The sequence below is a fragment of the Pogoniulus pusillus genome, chromosome 29 (assembly GCF_015220805.1).
Source record: "Pogoniulus pusillus isolate bPogPus1 chromosome 29, bPogPus1.pri, whole genome shotgun sequence".
Classification (NCBI taxonomy): domain Eukaryota; kingdom Metazoa; phylum Chordata; class Aves; order Piciformes; family Lybiidae; genus Pogoniulus; species Pogoniulus pusillus.
In genome coordinates, this window is record NC_087292.1 from 12,233,877 (window position 1) to 12,254,830 (window position 20,954).

Here is a 20,954-nt window from a genome sequence, read left to right on the forward strand (position 1 = left end):
GACACAGTAGCAGGAACACGCAAGCACTTCTCTCAACCAACACAGATGAAGTATGGCTTTGTCCCCTAGTCCAAAGCCAACAGTGTCACCCTCCACTCTTAAGTTTCCCAGAAAATGCATGTCACACTCTCCCCCGAGTAAAGTGACACAGTAGTAAAATAAAAGATGACCAGGGACTTCTGCATCTCCTTCTCTACCTAGGTCTTCAGCTCCCAGTTGACAGGTCAGCATCCCAGAGAGCTTTGGAGATTGGATCCTGTGCAGCAAATCCACGGTAGAATATCCTGCCTTCATAACTGCAAGTCTCATCAAATTATTTTCCTCTGAGTTAGTCTTGTTCTAAGCCCATACAGGGAACTCCACAATGACAGTTTTAAAGCCAACAGTGTACCACTTCCAGCAGAGAGCTGACAGGCATTTTTAATTACTGAAATTATATGCCTACATTCTCTGCTCACACAGGTTTTAAAAACTTTTTTCTACAGTAATCATTAATCATTGAAGTGGGCAGAGAAGTTTTAAACAATTAAATCTCTCTATGTACCTGAAATATGAGCATGAAATCCAACAAGAGACTTGCCTTGAAAATAAGTACAAGTTGCTACTGAATGGTAGACTGTATCAAAACTATTTTAAATACAAGTGAAGCATAAACATCTCTGCAAGGTGCAATACTTTGTTTGAAGAGGAACTACACTTTACACACATTCATTTAACAGAAATTGGATTTATTAGCGTGCTCATTTACATAGAGGCAAGTTTTGCACTTAATGTGATGACATTATATTGCAGTCTTGAGCTTGCCTACAGCTTTGCAGTTTGCTGTTATTCACCACAAATCAGCTCCTATGAGAGATTTAAAATACAAGTTATTTGAATCAAGAATATGCACAAGGTATGCCTCAATTTAATATAACATATAATAATAAAATACACAGTATTTAATCTCAGAAGAAGCTGCTGAGATGCCAGCTGCTCGTTATGTCACAAAGGTACAGGTTTTATCTATCTTTCACAGAGAATTGATAACCCTAACAGAAACAAGACTTCTGATGAGGGGAACTGTAATCCAGGGAGTCTGTCTGTTGGCTTGGTAAAGCAAGAGAGAGGAAACCTGGGAAGATAACTCAGGTGTTTTGTGTAAACCCGTTAAGTACTTTGAATCCCAAATAGTTGAAAGCGGGGCTTGATGCAAAGTACACATCCTTCTACTTAACTAATAAGATGAAACAGCTTCCTATGCGACATGTCATCAGGATGCAGCGACACCCGCATACGCTGACACTAACCTACTCACTGATCTGTTCCCGTTTTACGCCTGACAACCAGAACTGATTCTCCACATCTAGCACGGTAAGAACCAAGGAGCTACGGACCACCATTCATCACACTGGGAACGCAACACGCCGCGTGTAAAAAGCTATGTCGCACCCCAGCTCCCTCATTTTACTTACATCTTATTCCTTCTTGGGTTTCACCGTTTTCACAGTGGCCATCGCCGCCCTCTCTGCCTCTGCTTTGTACTGAGGCTTCATGGCCGCTCTAACGACCTGGGCACAGATCTGGGAATACCGGATATAACTAAAGACAGGAGAGAAAGGGGGAGAGAAGGAAGGTGAGGCTCGAATCCGTCCCGAAAGCGTCCCCGCCCCCAGCAGAGGCACCGCCGTGACACCGACAGCCCTCCCTGCGGGGCCCTCGCCTCCGGCCGCTGCAGCTGTCGCAAGGACACCGTGAGAGGCTTCTTGTGGGGCCAGGCGCGTACCTGAGCCCGGCCTGCCGCCAGTAAGCCACCATGGCTGCGGCTGCGAGAAACACAGGACAAACAGCGGCCCCGCGCCGGGCAAAGCAAGGTCAGCGCCCAGCGGAAAGGGAGAGCCCCGCGCTGCACCTAGCCAATCAGAACGCAGAAACAGTCTCACCAATTGGGATGCGAATTACCTCAGGGAGTCTCACCAATAGCAACTGCCCAGCGGCTCCGCCAGTCTGGCAACAGCCAATCAGAGGCCTGGGTGAAACACACGGCTCCCGCCCTTTCCTTCCCAGGGGCCTCCGCCGCGCCCCTGTCCCCGCAGCCATGGTGGGGCCACTCTTGGCTCACGGCGGCCCGGCGGGAGGCGGCTCGCCGGGCAGGGGTGTTGTGTTGGCGCAGGGACAGGGTCAATACCACAGTACACCTACCTGTGCATCCCAGTTCTCCGCTGCAGAAAGTTTGGGAAAGGTTTGGAAGGTGTCAGCTCTGCCTCCAGATAAGGCCGGCTAGGGCCTGTCGCGGAGTTCCCGAAGAGCGGGGTTGTGTGTGTGTGTGTGTGTGTGTGTGTGAGAGAGAGAGTGGTCTCCCGTGGTTCATAGGCGTGAACTTGACAGAAACACAGTGCACAGCGTGGACTCGTACAGTCGTTTAGGTAAGGAAAGACCTTTAAGATAATCGAGTCCAACTGAAAACACTACCAAATCCTCAGAAATTAAAGGCTGACTCTGAAGCTAATGGCTTTCTATATACTACTTTAGTTACATATTGATTAATTTCTGAGTATCCCAGATGTAATCTAAGAGTCTAAGGAAGTGGTTAAAGTCGTTGGGGTTTTTCTGTTGGTTTGGTTTGGTTTTCCCCAGCTGAATCAGTTGTCATTGCCTCTCTTTACATCAGTTCTTATATTTTTTCAAGATAGGACTAAAGGAAAAATGGTTCACAAGCATGGGCAGCCAGTGATGTGTATAAACACAGACTCTCTTCAATGTGGAGTTTTAATCTCTGGTGACCAAGCTGTGCCATATTCAGAGTTACACACTGCCAGGCGTGATGCCTTTGGAAGGGGATTCTTGTGGATGTAAGATAGTTTATGCACGCACCTAAGATATGGTCAATCATTTGCTCTAAACAAAGACAACATAGCAAACTAGAAGATATTATTATCTAACAACATGATGGAAAAACAGTTTTGCATACATAACAAGCAAAAAGTTATGAGAAGACTCGGTTCCTGTTTGATAAAGAATCAATTTGGTTCTAACTTAGTGTTCATGTCAAAAGTGAGGACTTAAAGAGATTGCAGATGGGGTATTTATTAAATCCTTGGATTTCAGCATGTGTATTGCTTCTCACTGCTCCGTCTGCCCACAGTCAAACCACATCACAAACTCTTGAGAATCTTCCAGAAGCTGCACAGGTGTTGAGGGGGTGATGGTGACTTTGGTCCTTTGCAGAGGCCTTCTGTCTTCGTGCAGATTTTGCTGTCTCCTGAAGTGCAAATCCCTGGAAGTCACACAGTGGTTTCACCTGACTACACAGTGATGTTTTCACTTACAGTACTTTTTTAAAGCATAATAATTTTCAGTTCTTAATTAGTCCAAAGGCATTGTAATTAATCCACATGTCAGTGTTGATCCACCAGAACAAAAAGCAATCGTTCACTGGATATGTCCAAGTCTCTCTCCAGGATAGCATAATAAGAGATTATCTATTACTGTAATTAGTAGGAACCAGGAAGAAAGAGTGGTGAGATGGAAAGAATTTCCTGTCCTAAATTTGCCTACTTAATCTCTCTGCTGAAGAAGACCATGGTTAGCATTCGCTGTGATGACATTTTGGAAAGTGGATGTTCTGCTGGCCCTTTTCATCTGAACCAACAATCTGTGATTAATTTTTTAATAACTGCTAAATAACTGCTCCTATTGAATTTGGGGTCCATATATTCTAGTCTTTCCTACTCACAGAAATAACAAATATAAATGAAGCAGCAAATCTAATTTAATGCATTAATTTCTGTATATATTTATTTGTGTGAACCATATTTATCCTAATTTTGAGACACTCGTGGCATATTGGAGGAAAGCTTCCCAAATTGTAAAAAACAAATACATTAAAAAATCGTTATGACAGCACTTTTAGCACAGGAAGGGTGGCAATGATAGGCTATGGAAATACAAGATACCTGTTTTTTAAGCCCCAGTGTCCCAAAGGACAGCAGAAAGCACCAAAGACTGAAGGAAGACCTTCTCTACTACCTATGCAATGTATTTGATGCAACACAAGTAACTGCATTACTTACACAAAGGGGGTTTTAGGTACAATTTTTTTTTTAATGGTAACATTTCATAAGTAAAGTAATTATCAGTGAGAGATTTTTTTTTTTAGCTTTATGGGCATTCCTAGCCATAAAATTTTGCCAGAAAAAAAATAATGCTAGCAGAGCTGGACAAATTTCTTCCAGCTACATGGCCCTCTATTCTTGCCCCTGCAACTTCTTGGATTCATCTCCCTATTTCTTGTGTTTCACTGGCTCCTTTTTCCCTAGTTTTGTTTTCTCCCCATGCCTTTACTCTCTCTGGACCCACATGAAATTCCTGTTTGCACTTTTGTGCAATGCATTTATTTAAATGCTCAATGGAGATGTACAACTTCGATGCAGTTGTTTGCACATTTAGCTCTATTTACTATTTGTTGATCTTGATAGATAAAAATTGAGATTAATTTAAAAGAAATGAAACCTTTCACAGTGGTACCATGCTGAGGCAAATTGGAAATTAAATTAGTGAAGGAAATTGTGCTCTACAGAAACTCCAGAATATATATTGGTGTTTATGCAACTGTAAACAAGGCACTATTATAGATTTGTACAACCTGTTTTCATGCCCAGTGCTGTTTAGATGCTAAGGTAGATTTGTGAAGGACAGGAAATATTTTTAAACTTTCATCACATAAGAATTTTCAGAAGCAGAATTTAGGGAAGAACACGTTAAGGAGGAAAGCTTAGAGAGGTATAGAGAGGCTGCAGAGAGAAGTGATAAAGGGTTAGATGCAGAGATCAGGAGCAGCTGAAGCAGTGCGATTAGCAACATCCAGAAATGTGAGAGTGGATAGGTCTGGGGAAACTAAGGATGTGGGGGTAGAAGTGTCCAAAGAAACTGGGGAAGTGAGAGAAGGAGCATCCTGTAAGGTGAGATTGGAGACATCCAGAAAGGGTGTAGAGATGGGATTAGAAACATCCTCAGAGGTTGATGAGGATAATTCAGTGGTGCCCTGGAACACGAAATAGTTAAAATTGGTAAGATCTAGTGATTCTGAAGAAGTTGAGGAGGTGTGTTCTGAGATATCTAGTGAGGATGGGGGGATTGTACAGGAAAAATCCAAGGAAGCTGAGGAGATGTTACTAGAAACCTCTAGGGAGGATGAAGAAGTGAGACTGGAGAGGTCTAGAGAGGGTGAAGAAATGGGACTGGAAAAATCTGAAGACACAGAGGTGAGACTTGAGAGATCTAAGGAGACTGAAGAACTGTCACTAGAGAGATCCAGAGAGCCTGATGAAGTGAGACTTGATAGATCCAGGGAAACTGAAGAAGTGAAACTGGAGCGCTCCCAGGAGTCTGATGAGGTGAGACTGGAGAGCTCTAGGGAAATTGAAGAGGTACTGGAGAAGTCTGTAGAGCCTGAAGATGAGAGACTTGAAAGGTCCAGAGAAGATGAAGAAGTGAGACTGGAGAAATCCACAGAGGATGAAGAGCTCAGACTGGATAAATCCAACGAATCTGAAAAGGGGATTTTAAAGAGTTCCAAGGAGGCTGGAGTCTTGATGCTGGAGGGGTCCAGGGAGGCCAAAAAAGTGAGACCAAGCAGGTCCAGGTAGATTGAAGAGATGACACTGAAAAGCCAAGTAAATCCACGACTGGTGTTAAATCAGAAATTGTAAACTAAAGATCTCTAATATCACACCAAAACAAATCAGACATAATGAACCCAAACAATAGTACTTTTGAAACTAACAGCATGTAATCTTTATGTTTCTAAGCAGTTTCTCCTTTTTTTTCTGCAGAGAAACTCTGTAATAAGAGCTTACAGACTTAGTCCTTCACCGAGGATGAGTATAGAAGTAGAAAATAACACATCCAGTAGCAGATATACTTCTGTCTTAGCACATCTTTCATTTAGCATCTGTGACATCCTGACAAAGAATACCCTTCTGTGCATTGCCATCTGCCTGTCCTGTAGGTCTAGAATAAAATAATACTTATGTAACAGAATGGAAATGAAAATGCATTTGTTCTTCTTTTCCAGGTACCATAGGGTGTTCAAATGCTGAGCTGCTTACTGGTTTTGGAAATTTAAAAAAATACACAGCTGAAATGGCAGTAAGTCCAACTGGGCCTCTGGTTGTAAAGATATGAGGGATTATGATTCACAACATCTAACTAAAAAAATGTGAATCTTTCTGATGATGCTGACAAAAATAGCAAAGAAAACAGTATCTTTCTCTGAAGCGTGTGTGCAGGACTTCTGTTTGGAAGCCAGCAGTGTGCTACGTTGATTCTGTGACTTGAGAAATACACATTTCAGCAACACCAGTTCTACTTGTTTTCCAGATGGAAAGAGGTCTTATTCTATTACATTTATATGGACATAAACCCTGTACTGAAATAACAGTATTTTTAAATTTATGGTTAATTTGAATTAATAAAAATATCCTAAAGAGAAGTTCTAAAATAAGACAGACATTTAATTACAAAGAGAACAGAGCAGCTTATATTTCAATTTATAAAGGTGCATCTAATTATAGTATGAGTAGATCAGGAGGCTGATCTACAGCTGTCTTCTCTTGTCTCAAGACTGTGCTGCCAAGCAGAGGGTGGTTGAAACCTGCTGTTGTCTTTTCAGACAGAAGGCACAGGAATGCACATTAAGTTTTTCAGTCATCACAAAAGTGTTTTATGGAGCAGGAAAGTGACAGATACAGAAATAAAGGAGGCTGCAACTTCTCAGGTGAATACACAGAAGCTTTGCTTTTGTTATTATACAACTGATGTCCAGATGAGTGTGTAATGGATTTAACATAATCACCATGGTTGGAACTCCCACTGAGGTCAGCTCGTAGTTGAAGCAGGTATCTATTGAACACGTACTGAAGCTGACATGAATGATGTCTCATTTTGCAAACATTATGGGAATTTAGCACAATACAAAAATTATCAGACTGAAAAAAAGCCGTTTGTGTACCAATGAGACCCCAAGTAGTTCTTGAGTATACGTAATTGCTATTCATAATGCAGCTACAATTTTAGAGTTCAGGCAGCATGGCTGTAATTCTATCAAGAATAAAATATTTATTGATCAAAAACCAAAATAAATGAATTATTTTTACCTGAATAATTTGTGGTAGAATTATAAATTTGCTTGCTGCCCTATATTCTTAATAACGCAATTAAAATAATTAACCCCTTTTAAAAATCCCCTTGCTGTCTAACAACACTATCATCTTGTGACTGACTTTAGTCTTACAAGTTTCTCAAGTGCACTGTACAGAGGAGAAAATAATTCTATAAAAAGGCAAATTGCAATACAATAAAAAGCCAGTATCAACATGATTTTCTATAAATTCCATCATCTTTTCACTGTATTCCTTCTGTCTTGATGTAAAATGGCAAAGTTACTGCACATTTTACTATGAAATAGCATTGTCAGGAAACATGGAATTATGGTCACTATTATATAAAAGGTACAGGTTAGTAATAACACTTCCTACCTTTGATAGCTGTGGATTTATCTCCTTTCTCTGCCTCTGTAAGCCATACTGGGCTGTGCTGGTAAAGCTCTGCTGCTGACCCTAATCTGTTCCGCAGCTACTGGAACTCATGCCATGCTGATGACAATACAGGTCATCTCCTGGTAAATCTCCTCTTGTCTAAGTACGGCATGCTGCACAGAGCACCAGCAGAAAACATACTCCAAAATCAGCTCTAGCCTTAAAGTTGCACTTCTGTGCCATTTCCTATTACAAAACATTTTGAAGGTTAGTTGATGAAACAGATGAAGACATTAATTTCTAATGTTTGGACACACGGATTCAAAGTTAAAATAATCTTGCGGTGTCATCCAAGCTCCCAGCTGTCTATTCTACAAAATCTGGCATAATCAATCTCTGGAGTGACCCAGGATCTGCAGAGCAGGATTCAGGTACACTCCCAAGTTTGGAGAATCTTGTGCATTACTTCCTTTTTAACTGTGTTTAGTAACTTTTGTTAGCTATGTTACTTTTTAAATGGTGCTATGACAAAATAGCATGATAATGTAAAACATTCTGTCCACAGCTGATAATAATATTGAATACAAGTTTTAAAAACACCTAGGTTACATCAGTGTCTCAGGCCTGTTTTCAGCATGGGCACTTATGCTTCTTTGAAAGACAAGGGAGGCATAGGATCCTAGATAAGTAGGAGCTGTAAGTGCATCTCACTTCACAGACAGGGAAGCAGCATCATCTGTGTGCTAGCACTCTGCTTCCATTTGTTCTGTTCTTTCATGGGAAAAACAGATTATATCACACCTCACGTTCATGTTTCTTTGTCTCAGCAAGTTGACTTGGCTCAACAGAGGGTGCAAGTGAAGACCACTAGCTTCAGCATAAGAGAAGTACGGCAGCACAGCCAGGAACCAGGAAAGCAGACAGACACAAAACTGTTTCCCCTCACTGAAGGTAAGCAATTAGCTCAGCTTAGATGTAACATATAATCTCCCCTTTGGAATAATTTAATTCAATCATCATATAAAGCAAAGCTATCAAACTATTTGAGAAAGAAATGAGCAGATTCTGTGCAAGTGAAAGAACAAGCTTCACCTTGAGAAATGGAAGGATTTAAAATGATTCAGTGCTTTCATAAAAGGGTCCCTTTACTGGCCCTCTTCAGCTCTATAAGTGTTAACCTCAACAAGATGCTGATGTTTCCTTTGAACCAATTATTTGTCAGTGCAGGGGCCTCTGAAAGGTTGTGGTTATTAGATAATGGGTGCTTGGGTTTACTGTATATGACATTTATTGGAAGTATGTTAGGCTGTACAGTTTAATTGCAAGTATAGACTAGAATAAACAGATCAACAATGTGGTAGGAAGTGGTGAAGTTTTTACAACTGGTTTACATTCACAGTTAAGTGCTGTATGACTGAACATGTGCTGACACACATAGTAAGAAGAAATTCGTCTCAGGTAAATTAACCCTTATAAAAAAAGTGCTTCATTTCTATTACTAACTGAAGAAATTGGAATTATTTGAGTGTTCATATAGACGCAAGTTGTTTCAGTGTCACTGTAAATTCAGGATTTTGCTTTCTTCATGGTAGCTGCTTTCATTACTTCAGATCATTAGAAGCAGTACCTTGCAGAACACAGTAGTATGTAGGCAATAAGCAAGGTGTACAAACACAAATCTTTTAACAGTGCAGATAGAAGCTAGACTGAAAAAAAATAAAATCCTATAGATCTGTTCTTAGAATGCCTTGCAGATAATATCAAATAATTAATCCATTATAGTGCTGCTTTAGCCATCCTGACCCTGTTTAAATGAAAATGTGAGGAACAGTCTAGATTGCAGGAAAAAAAAACCTTATTAACACCAAAATCCCACCATCAGTTTGGTCTTTTCTTAGAACAAACCCGAGGAAAAGGAATTTTGCATTCCTTGTTTCTACTTTTAGATACAAATCAGGTGAGTAGTTTCTTTCACAAGAATCTTTCCATGGGCTACATCATTACAAATATCTGAGAATTCAGGAGCACTGTGTTTGCAGTAGAACCAGCAGATGATGCAAGCATTCAGTCTCAACAGAAGAGGGCATCAGGTTTGTCAAGACCTCAAGCTTGCAGATACTGCAATTTAAACTTCTAGTTATAAATTAACTGCAACTGGATTTTTAGATACAACTTAAAAGGATGCTTTGGAGACTTGTAGCATGTCCCTGGGCTGATTCAATTTGGGCAATTAACGAGGCAGGAATTATAAAATATGTAGTTAATTTTATTTCCAGAAAGCCCTGCCCACAACTATATACTATTTAGTTAAATTTGAGTTCTAATTTGGTCAGGAAAATCTTCACAATGATGCTTATGGGCAATTCATTCATTTAGGAGAATCAGAACATTTGGAAAAGTTTAGCCACAAAATGGCTTTGTCTCACTTACAAATAGGCAGCCTGAAGCTGTACGGAAATTCTGTTCTACTCACTGTGCTGGAGTAGAAATATCAAGGTAGTCCCTGGCTTCTTTGTGGCAGTATTGGAACTGCTCAGCCATTGAAAGGCTTCTAGATCTTCCCAGGGCACGGAGATTTGCAGAGGTGCAGGCAGGATCTCGTGCAGATGTGCATAGAGCACGATGTCAGTAGCACTTCTTGTCATATCATGAGGCATTTAAATGCCTTCTGGGAAACTTGAGGCACTTAAGTTACCGGGTAGTTCAAGCCAAAACATCAGGGTTAAGCTGGTCTGAAGCACGAGGCAGAGCAGAACACATTGTCCAAGAGCAGTGAGGCAGAAGCAGCTCAACTGCTTGCAACTTAGCTCAATTTATACTATTTGCCTGAGTGTAATGGCTCCTTTGGCCACAGATTCACCAATCAAAATGGCATTTGCAAAATTGACCATATTAGGTAAACCCAGGGCTTGCTCAGGCTTTTTTGGCCAAGATACAAACAAGTACCTAAACACCTGTGGGTACCTGTTTATCACATTGGGAGGGGACATAATGGCCCAAGCCTTTATTTTCCTCCCACCCTTGCTTTCCCCATCAGCAGAAAGGCAGGGCAAGCCAGGACATCTAATAGGCCTATTTGCCTTCCAGGACATCTGCCTGGCAGGAATCCTTAGTAGCTGTGCTTGAGGGTCATAGGAACATGAGAAAGCCATCCAAAATAATTAAGACATGGAAGCCTTATGATGTATTACTAAAGACTTCAGAAGCAATCAGCAAGAACAAAAAAATAACAGTGCCCTCTTAAATATTCTCCACGCTATTGAGCTGGATCTAAAGCTTGCACACTTCTGTTCTGTTTGTCATCAAAGTTAGAAGCTTTATTCAAGTGAAAGCCTACATCTGAAGATAAAGTACAACACCAATCCCTTTAGGCAAGGTGACACAGGTAGGGATGTAGCAGAGACCACACCATTACATTGTTCAAATTGCACTGCTTCACCTCTGCCCCTTTTGCTCCCCACTTCCCTTTTTTCCTGGTCCTTTAGTTGTGTCCTTCCACCTGTGGCTTCTTTCTTATACTCACCTCCTCCATTCCTTCTAACCACCAAACCCCACAGCTTCTCTGCACTGCCTCAGATCATACCCTCTGCAGTGCACCCATCCATAGCACTCCATTCATTGGAGCAGTGCCAGCCATAACACAGCCCTTCAGAGAGCTGTGAAGTTGATCCACCTGGAACATCAGACTTGCTGAAGAAGCCATCAGAGTACGTACACGCAGTGAGCACAGGGGAGGTGTCTGCCTCATTCTCCTGCAATGGGACAGCACACACAAAGTGCTGCACTAGGCTATACACACAGCCTCTCCCCCCACCATTCCCCATCAAGCAAAGCTACTTCAGGTGCAGTCTCCTACTTGTGAGTTAACTAGGGGTAAACAGAAAAGCTATTACACGACTTCAGTGACCCAAACATTCTGTTCTTCTGCTCTTAACAATAGTGCAATAGTGAACATTAGATTCCACATTCCGTAACAGGACTTCTGCAAGACCTTTGACATGTTCCCCCACAGCATCCTACTTGCCAAGGTGGAGTCATACTGATTTGATGGGTGGACTGATCAGTGGATAAGGAATTGTCTGGATGGTCACATCCAGAGGGTAGTGGTCAATGGCTCCAAGTCCATATGAAGAGCAGTGATAAGTAATGTCCTTCACAGGTCTGTACTGGGACCAGCACTGTTTAGTATTTTATCAGATGTAGACAGTGGGATGAAATGCATCATCAGCAAGTTTGCAGCTGACACCAAACCAAGTGGTGCTGGTGGTATGCTAGAAGGGTGGGATGTCAGCTAGAAGGACCTGGACAAGCTGGAGAGGTGGGCCTAGATGAACCCCATGAGGTTCAGTAAGACTTAGTGCAGAGGCATGAACCTGGGTAGGAATAATCCTCGTGGTCCATACAGGCTGGGGGTGCAGCAATAGAAAGCAGACCTGCAGAAAAGGACTGTGTAGTTCTGGTGGATGAGAAGCTGGACATGAGCCAACAATGTGCACTTGTTGCCCAGAAGGTCTATGGCATCGTGGCTGCATCAAAAGAAGCATGACCAACAGATCAAGAGGAAATTCTGCTACAACTCTGTTCTGATAATACCTTGCCTTGAAAATCATAGAACCATAGAATCAACCAGGTTGGAAGAGACCTCCAAGATCATCGAGTCCAACCTATCACCCAGCCCTAGCCAGTCAACTAGACCATGGCACTGAGTGCCTCATCCAGTCTTTTCTTGAAGACCCCCAGCCTTATGGAGCAGGGCCAGAGTAGGGCCACAAAGGTGATCGAGGGCCCACAAGGAAAGGCTAAGAGAGCTTAGGTTGTTCAGCCTAAAGAAGAGAACAGTCTAGAGAGACCTAACAGCAGTCTTTCAGTACCTGAAGGAAACCTACAAGAAGGCTGGAGAGGGACTGTTTACAAAGGCCTGCAGTGATAGGACAAGAGGCAATGGTTTGAAATTAAGGGAGATTTAGATTAGATGTTAAGAACAAGTTCTTTACCACGAGGATGGTGGAATGGTGCAAGAAGTAGTTGAGGCCTCATCTCTGGAGACATTCAAGATCAGGCTCTGAGCAACCTGATGTAGCGGAGGGTGTCCCTGTGCATGGCAGGGAGGTTGGACTAGATGTCCTTTACAAGTTCCTTCCAACCCAAACCATTCTGTGATTCTATTTCCACATGGTCTCGCAAACTTCGAAATCTGGTCCCTAGTAAATATGTCAGATATGCAGAAAGGCAGTTATTAAGAAGCAAAGAAGACCACAGCAGCTGTAAATGTTCATTTTAGGATATACATTTCAAAAAGAAGCTAATAACTGTAGAGTATTTCTTCATCTTCCTCATTCTAGGTTGCTCACCTAGAGTTAAAACCCCACATAAATGAGAAAGCTTCAGGAACTGGACAGAACTCAGGTAAAATTTTATTTCAAAAGTGCTGCATACAGAAAGCCATATTCCCTGACAGACTGGCAATGCAGGCATATAAATAAACCAGAAGAGAGAAAACCATGATCTTTCACATATGCTTGCACAGTAAGGTTTTCTCAGTGCAAGTGCAAACTATGAGTTCATACTAAGCTGTCCTTAGTACAAGAAAAAAATACTTAAACCCTCCCAACTTTAAAATGCCAAGTGATGCTAATGGCTAAACAAGTCTTTAAAATCAGTTTCAAGCATTGCATTTTTTTAATCAGAAATGCTGGAATAGTTCCACATACACTTTTAAAGTTGAAATGATAATTAATTTATAATAGTCCCCTATAAAAGCATAACAAACCTTGATGATTTCAATTTAGTAAGGTAGTCTCAAACCAAAGGTTTTTTTAGAAAAATAATTAGAATAGTTACATTTTTAGAAGTTTTTTATATATATGTGTGTATATATATATATACACACATACACACACATATATACGTTTTTTTTTCCCTATACAAATCTTACTAAAGGTTGTGTTCCATGTGTTTACCACTTCAAATAAGCTCTGGCTCTCTATACAGCAGACACTATTCGATAGGCAATTCTGACAGAAGAGAAATGGCATGCAACGTAAAATGTGCTGGCAACAGGTGACATTACAGTTCTTAATGGCTAACTGAGCAGCCTGAAATTACTTGTAAGTTTAGAATTAAAATTCCAGGAAAAGCCCCTGCTGGCACCAAAGTACAAGCACCAGTTAATTCAGGGCTGTGCCATTCCATTTTTCCATCAGACTGAGGAGGCTCATGGGACAGATAGTCCCTGCTGAAGTCAGCAGGACTACCAGCAGACTGGTGTACTATGAAAGGTAGGGTGTCAAGGTCTGACCTTTACATTCCCATAGCTAATGACTGGTGACAGTACCAAGAATCTACAGCAAGTACCAAGAAACAAAACATCAGGTGTAGAAAACTATTTATTCTCAAGGTTTTAATTTAAAGAGCCCTGTATTGTGAGCAGTTTAGTTCAAAAGGTAAAGGAACTTCAGAACACTGTTTCAATTGAAGGACAAAAGAGGTTATTTTTGGAGCATGACCAAGTTAATATTCCTTAATATTAGTTCCTCTTATGTTTGACTATCTCTTCAGCCAACCTCTTTGTTTTTAGTCCTGAAAGTGGTTCTCTGAAATTCTGAATGCCCACTATTCTTAGATGCCTTAGAAGCTGGCAAGATTTAAGGCCCTACACTTGGTGTACCCCTTTATTTTGAAACTGAAATATGTACAGAAGTGCAAAATAAAATTTTAAGTTACTGCAGACCCAGCTCATTAATACCAGTTTTAGAGGCAGAATTTAGATCTTAGTACATAAGAGACACTTTATATGTTTTCTCTGTATTGGCTGAAAACCAATTTGAGTACCATGTTAGCTCAACCAGTCAAGTTAAAAAGCTTATCAAAAATTATTTCATACATTCTTTTGTATTTCAAGCATCAAGTAATAAACTTTCTACTAAAACAAGTTGTTTCACACAACTATCAAAACTTAACAGATAGAATAATGCTGGAACAAACCATTCTGCTTAGTTTTGGGCTTGGTCCCAAAAGAGGTAGTCCGTAAGTCACACTGAAATAAAAATCCCACAGAAGTTAACCAAGCATGCCAGTCTCCTCCACCATATGCAGCCTCATCGCTAAATGAGGTTATTTCATGTCTGCCAACATTAGAAGTTAGTGTTCATGTAAATACAGGAACTATATGTAAAAATAATTTCTTCATCTGTAACCGAAATTCGGTTCAGCTGAACCAACATGTTAACTAGGCTTTGTGCATCAGCCTCATTAGCATGAATTCAGCTTTTCTCCAGATTAAATTTGAAACAGGCCAATTATGCAGGTATGCCTTTAAGTAACAAAGGATACTTGCATTTAGGTTTGGAGAGAAGCTTCTGATTGTTAAACCTTATTAGTAATACAGGTATACTTAAAATTATTTCTCTACAAATGCTGCTGCTGCCATTGAATTCCTCATGGTTCCTCTTGCTGAGGCTGTGAACTCTTCAATTTCAGCATTCAGTCTATTAATTACCCATTCCAATGCTTCACGGCCCTACAGTTAAAGAAAAGTTTATCACTGTATAAATCGTAGTAACGAGTAGGTTAAATACTGTCTTACTGAAAACGAGTCAAGATACAATAGCTGCAAAAGAAAGGAATACAAGCCTCTGTGTGTTTTTTACCTCAATAACTGGAGCACTGCAGGAACATGAATTGTCTTATGCTTCATGCAAGAATTCCTTATGTCAGCAATATTCATATTATGAGCCACAGAAGGCTTTTAATCCAGATTGTTTTATCATTCTTGAGACTGAATTCAAGACATCTTTGGAATACCAGAGGACAGACTCTCAACTAAAACACCACTTGATTACTCCCACATTAACTACTTAAGATGTATATCCTTTTGGAATAGCAGAAACCAATAGACGGCATCAAGAGGGCTGCTAAAAAGTGACAGTGCCAGATTGCTGATAGAATGGAGATGTTATTTTTCAAGTGAAGATTCAGAGATCTCTGTCAATAACAATTTGTTATCTCCACTCACAAAAGGGAAAAAAAAGAAAAAGAAAGTTAATCAAGCTGAACTTTCAGTCTCTATAGTAAGGGCAGCTGAACTATGTGGACACAAACCCAAACAGTAAAATAGTTTTATTGTTTTTGTTGTTTAGCTAGTGAACCACACATTTACACAAGGGTCATACTTACTTTATTGGCATTGGAAGAAATAGTGTTTGCCATTAGCCCTTCTAGGTAACTGCTGAGACTGACACCTTTTACAGATATTATTGCTTCTTGTGTCAGAATAGTTCTGAAATGGAGAGCAGGAAACAATTATTCTGAGTAGTTTTAAAAAGAATGCATTGCTGAAAGAAACTTGCCCTTCCCCCCCCCCAAAAAGTACAATCCTTCATCAGCTTCCTTTTATAACACAGAACTTTGAGCTCCATAAACACAATCCACTTCCAGAGTGATTAACTGCTTTATACTTCTGCTCATAAATTAAACTCCAAGAGACTCCACTAAGTCCAAGTGTCCCTTTGGGGCCCTCAACTATTTAGTTCTTTAGCAACAAGAATCTGAGAGTGGAAACAACAGATTTGGGGTTAAGGTAATACTGAGAAAACAGGAGTGAGAAATCCCCGTCAACAACAGGGATATAACATTTCTGAGTCATGACAGAAAAAAAACCTCTTATGTTAGAGTACTGAGAAAGATCGTTCAGAATTAGCACTAATTCCAGCAGTATAGACTCAGTATGCTCTGAACTTCCCTTAAAAGACAACTCCCAACCCCCCAAAAATAAACACCAGAATTGAAACCTCAAGAATTACAGACTAAAGGTGGATAAATGTGACTTCTAGTGCAGGTTCTATGCTCAGCCTTACGTAGAGATCAGAAATAAGGAACTGATAACTGCAGGTGTATACGAACTCAGTTATAGACAGGACACAGAACAGCTCCCCAGGAAGCTGACCTGGACTCCATCATAGCACAACACTATGTTTCCCAGTAGAACTCTGCAGAACCAAGGTCATTAGAAAAAATGACAATCCACTGAATTGGCATTCTAGACAAGTAACCAATAACAGAGACGATGTAAAGCTCGTCTTCTGTTCGAGGGAAACTATGCAGCTTTTCAGAGCTGAAGTCTGCACTAGTACTTCAGGGCAATCTGTGAACAAAGAGGTAGTACTTACTTGTCTGGTTTGTGAGGGTGGGGTTTATAGACAAGCCTCTCATCTACTGACACTAGGTTTGTAAATGAAATCTGCAGAATAAAAGAGAACAGTAATCTTTGATAAAAATATTAAAGGAATGTAGTAAATAAAGGTGCATACTCAAAACTAATGCTTATATCTGATTTAAACACAATACTTTCCCTGCAACTATTAGAGTTGGAGATTTCTGCATCTTGTTCTACAAGTTCAGTGTTCTCTTGCCTATTTAGTTCTCTTTTACCTGAGAGTTTGCATTTAGCATTTTCTACCACGTGTTTAAGAACATTTCGTTGGGATCAGACAGATGGAACACTACAAAGAACAAAATGTTACATGACTAAGAAATGGTGGCAGGGGACACCAAAAGGCTTTTGATTTATTTTTTTTTAACACTCTTTCCTGCTCTCTCAAAAGCAGTTTTTCTTAGCAGTCTGTTCTGATGCTTCAGTTCTGACAAGTTACAAAAACTTAATAGCTCTTCTCTGAAAAGCAGAACTGGCCAACTATAAACACATTACTTAAACCTTTAACTTGTATTGTTCTAAAACAATTTTCAAATGATTTTCAAATTTACAAGGAACTGTAAATTATTCAATTGCACAAACACAGCTACTTACATTACTGGATTTAAGCTCCATTGTTTTTTTCACTGGGTCAACAACAGAGTGCTCTTGAACATATGTCTTTGTCCTGCATGTACCAATGAGCTAGAAGACAGGCAAACATATATGGAAAAAAATGTTAACCAATTGCAATTGTTTTAGTGCCTTTAAATGCATAACTGGTGGTTATTGTATTGAACAGGCACTGAGACAAGAAAATTAGGATTTAGCTCAAAATAAAACCATTGAGGTAGATATCATTTTTCAGATAGAAGTGATCTAAGATCTAGGCAATTTTTGGCTATTGGTAACTACGTATACTGCTGTTCAGAGTTCATGAAACATAAATGCTTCTATTTTTAAGCCACTAAAATTATGAAATGATACACGTCTATTGCAACATATGGTTTAGCAGCTTTCATCCCCTCCAGCATCCTTTCTGAGCTCTGCAATACCATACGCACGGATTTCACAATGGAAGGTATTCCCCATTCTGTACTGAGGAGCCTGTGGCTGTGCAACTTCCCACTCGTGTCTACATGTCTGTCCAGAACATCGACTCCAACCACGCTGGGGTTCATGGGATTTGGGTATTTCTGCATGGCAGCTGTTGTTACCATTTCCCAGGGGTGACTGCCAAAACAGAATCAAGACACAAAGCTGTACATCTTTTTAAACAAGATTTCTGTTAAAAATGAACACAAGCCATCAACTGATTCCTATTTTGAAAGCAGCTCAATTTCCAGGTATCCTACGGATACCCTTCCCCAGAGGAAATTTTGTGGACTACACAGTGGTACGTGCGATTTAAGCATTCAGCACACCTGATGAACCAGGTTTGCCGAGTTCAGTTACCTTCTGCCTTCTAACTTGGTAAGCAAGATTTTACTGTGATGTAATGCTGAAAGATTGCAATTTCTTCGGGTTAAGTAATACTGCGAGATTAATTTATCAAGTTGTGACTTTCCACTAACAAGTGTTTCCTTCGGATCGTTTCTCAGCATAGGAGTCTTGGGGCACTTGAGCCCTTGTTAACACGAAGCTACTCATAACGCTTTAGTCAGTCTTACACCTCGAAGGCGGAGGCAGCAGAGAGATGACCCTTATACGGCCGACACCGCAGCCGGACTCGCGATACACAAATACTACCTCCAGGTTTGGTTTGTGAGCGTTTTCCACGACTTCACCGACTGCGTCCCCTTAGAAGTCCCCCACTGACGGCAGCTTCCCGCAGACAGCAGTGGCCACGTTCCAGAAGCCGCCCGGGCTGCCCTCCCGAGGAGGACGACTCCAAGGCCCACAACCGGCTCGCAGCTGCCCCGGCCGCCGGGCGAGAGGCTCCCCACGGGGCGTGACCCCGCGGCGGCAAGGACGCCCAAGCGGAAGGTCAGCGCAGGCGAGCGAGCCACGGCAGCTGAGGCAGAGCTGTGGTGTCAAGCCGGCCCAGGGAGCATACGACCTAGAGGCAGCGAAGCCCCCCCTCGACCCACCGGAGGCCAGCCCTGCCTCTCGTCCTCACGCTGCCCCCGCAATGCACTTACTCGAAAACGTGCTCCGACGTCCAGATCTTCATGGCGGCAGCGGGCAGGGAGCGGGCCGAGCCCGCCGCCACGCTCGCCTCGTACCCCCGCCGCTACAGCGCCCGGGGGCCAGGACTCACCGCCGGCAACTGCTGCGCCTGCGCAGCCGGCAGCGAGCGGCACCCGAGCCGTGGGGCACCGCACTCCAACCGCCGCGCGGCGCCGCGCCGACGTCAGAGGTCACGCACACGTGAGAGTCACGCAGGCGCCACACGCTGTCCCGCCGCGCTCACAGCGCCTGCGTTCCGGCTGCCGCCGCCTGGGCTTGCTTGCTTTGTGCCGCCAAGCGGGGCGGGGCGGGTGACCTTAGGACAAAAGGTCTGGAGTTCTACCCCCTGTGATTTGAGGCGCGGATGCAGAGTGCAACTGGGTAGCTACTGACAACTGGAAACTCAGCTGTAGTAAGCATATCTCCTGCAGGTTCAGCTCAGGAGGTTGCTGGACACCACTCAAAGTTAGCTCCTGTAATCATCACTGTTACCTTGAAACGTGATTCTAGAGTCATCACTGTTTATATTATGTATCGGTCTACATAACACGCTCTAAATCCAGTACTGTCACCCAGCCACCAGGCCCTTGAGTGAAAGCAGTCCCATGCACGAGTTTGCCTTGGCTTGCCATAGGGCTTACCCACACAGTTTTCCTAACGTCCTTTTAATATACCACGGTGTCTTTATCCCCTTCTACTGGATGTACAGGGTCTGACTGAGCAGGACTGACTCAGCTGAAGGCTGCTCTAGTGTTAACAGAGTGAAAGCAAAGTGTGGACTGCACACTGGTGCTATAGGAGTAGAGAAAAACACATCAGCAAAGTCTGTTGTGGTGTACCACTTAGCTGTCATTGACTCCCATTGGTACTGGACTTCTAGTATGTCTGGCACAGCAGCACCCATTGCTGGTGTAACTTTGCTCAGGCCATCGTGGTCCACTGTTAATCTCCGCTCCTCACTAGATTCTATTCACATTGGCTATTTAGGACTGCTAAAGGGTGAGGAGGCCATAAGTACTCTTTGGGCCTCTAGTTGATAGGTTGGCTTCTGGATTGGAACCACAGGATGTTGTTTGGTACAACATTGTCATCAATGCACCATTTTAGTAGCAATTGTCATCTTTTGATCTTCAGCCTTCATCCACCCTATGGCAGTAGCCTGTTCTGAGTTCAGGCAAGACAGTCTGCTGTTCAGTATCTCCAGTCTCCACAGCTGCTGCACCAAAGACTTACCATACCCTCTTGGATCCTGTGTAATACCCTTTCCTGAGGCAGTCTATGCCAACAATGCATAGGGCATCTGGACCAGTCACGATAGGATGTTTTCCCCACTTCCTACCGGGCTCACTCCAGCCTCCTGTCACTCCAAAAATAGTTGCAGATTCAGTCCCTTTATGATTTGATAACCTGAACAAGTTTCAAGTTATGCAGATGTATTTATAAGATGTTCATTTCATAAACAAAACCACTTAGCTTTTGCAAGGCTTAACCAGCTGAAGTGGGAATTAATACACGTTTTATACAAGCTCCAGTCTTAAGGTGCCCTTCTCTTACAGCGTTGCATGAAACGGGCCAGTGCTACCCCACTGCCTCTTTCTCGGGATAAAGCGTTACTCGGCTGCCGGTCGGGAGGGGGCGCAGAGGTCCTCCGAGTCTTGCTGGTGTCAGAGGGGCATGTGCTGGACTGAAAGACAGGACGTTATTTAACTGATGAATGAGCAGTCATACCAATGCCCCACCCAGGGCAGCTCACTGGTGTCCTTAGCCAACTTGTTTTGTAAGGACACTGCCTGGAAGCTATTTTATAACCAACAGTTACAAAACAGCCTTTTTATTATATTATGTTAAGAAGCACCTTCTGTAACAGGCAGCCTGTTCCAGAATGGAAGGGTTTCAACTAACTGTACTGAACTGTTTCTCTTGCTCATCCTTAGAGTAAAACAGAAGTGATTTACAAGATACATAAAGCAGTAGGAAAGCAGTTACAGCACCAAACAAAGCCAAATGCATTCGGTGGTACATCATCAAGCACTTTCTTCGAAAATTCTCAGGGTAACGATGTTGCAAGTGCCTTGACT

General features: G+C 42.1%; 2 protein-coding genes and 1 long non-coding RNA gene across 3 annotated transcripts; 1 reads left to right on the top strand and 2 right to left on the bottom strand.

Moving 5' to 3' along the window:
• Positions 1-711: 711 nt before the first annotated feature.
• On the bottom strand, positions 712-1,890 carry ATP5F1E (ATP synthase F1 subunit epsilon). Its single transcript, XM_064167937.1, has 3 exons — positions 1,766-1,890; positions 1,455-1,581; positions 712-846 (listed from the first exon to the last, which is right to left on the bottom strand). The coding sequence occupies exons 1-2, from the start codon at positions 1,795-1,797 to the stop codon at positions 1,458-1,460; spliced, it is 156 nt and encodes a 51-aa protein (XP_064024007.1). The 5' UTR covers positions 1,798-1,890; the 3' UTR covers positions 712-846; positions 1,455-1,457.
• Positions 1,891-2,008: 118 nt separating this feature from the next.
• Positions 2,009-8,454, top strand: LOC135188495 (uncharacterized). The gene is made up of 3 exons (XR_010307724.1): positions 2,009-2,405; positions 6,056-6,129; positions 8,345-8,454. It is a non-coding gene; the product is annotated as an uncharacterized LOC135188495 (long non-coding RNA).
• A 4,455-nt stretch (positions 8,455-12,909) lies between these two features.
• Positions 12,910-19,048, bottom strand: PRELID3B (PRELI domain containing 3B). Its single transcript, XM_064167936.1, is given in 7 exon segments — positions 12,910-14,967; positions 14,970-15,036; positions 15,693-15,795; positions 16,685-16,755; positions 17,323-17,412; positions 17,772-17,940; positions 18,849-19,048. Coding segments are annotated over 7 exon segments (684 nt in total). The 5' UTR covers positions 18,881-19,048; the 3' UTR covers positions 12,910-14,815.
• Between the last annotated feature and the right edge of the window lie 1,906 nt (positions 19,049-20,954).

What these genes read in the sequence shown, in the direction of transcription:
- ATP5F1E (XM_064167937.1), bottom strand. Translation starts at nt 1,797, where the DNA reads ATGGTGGCTTACTGGCGGCAGGCCGGGCTCAG. An exon ending in TGGCGGCAGGCCGGGCTCAG is followed by an intron (nt 1,582 to 1,765) that starts GTACGCGCCTGG and finishes TCCTGTCTTTAG; the next exon opens with TTATATCCGGTATTCCCAGA.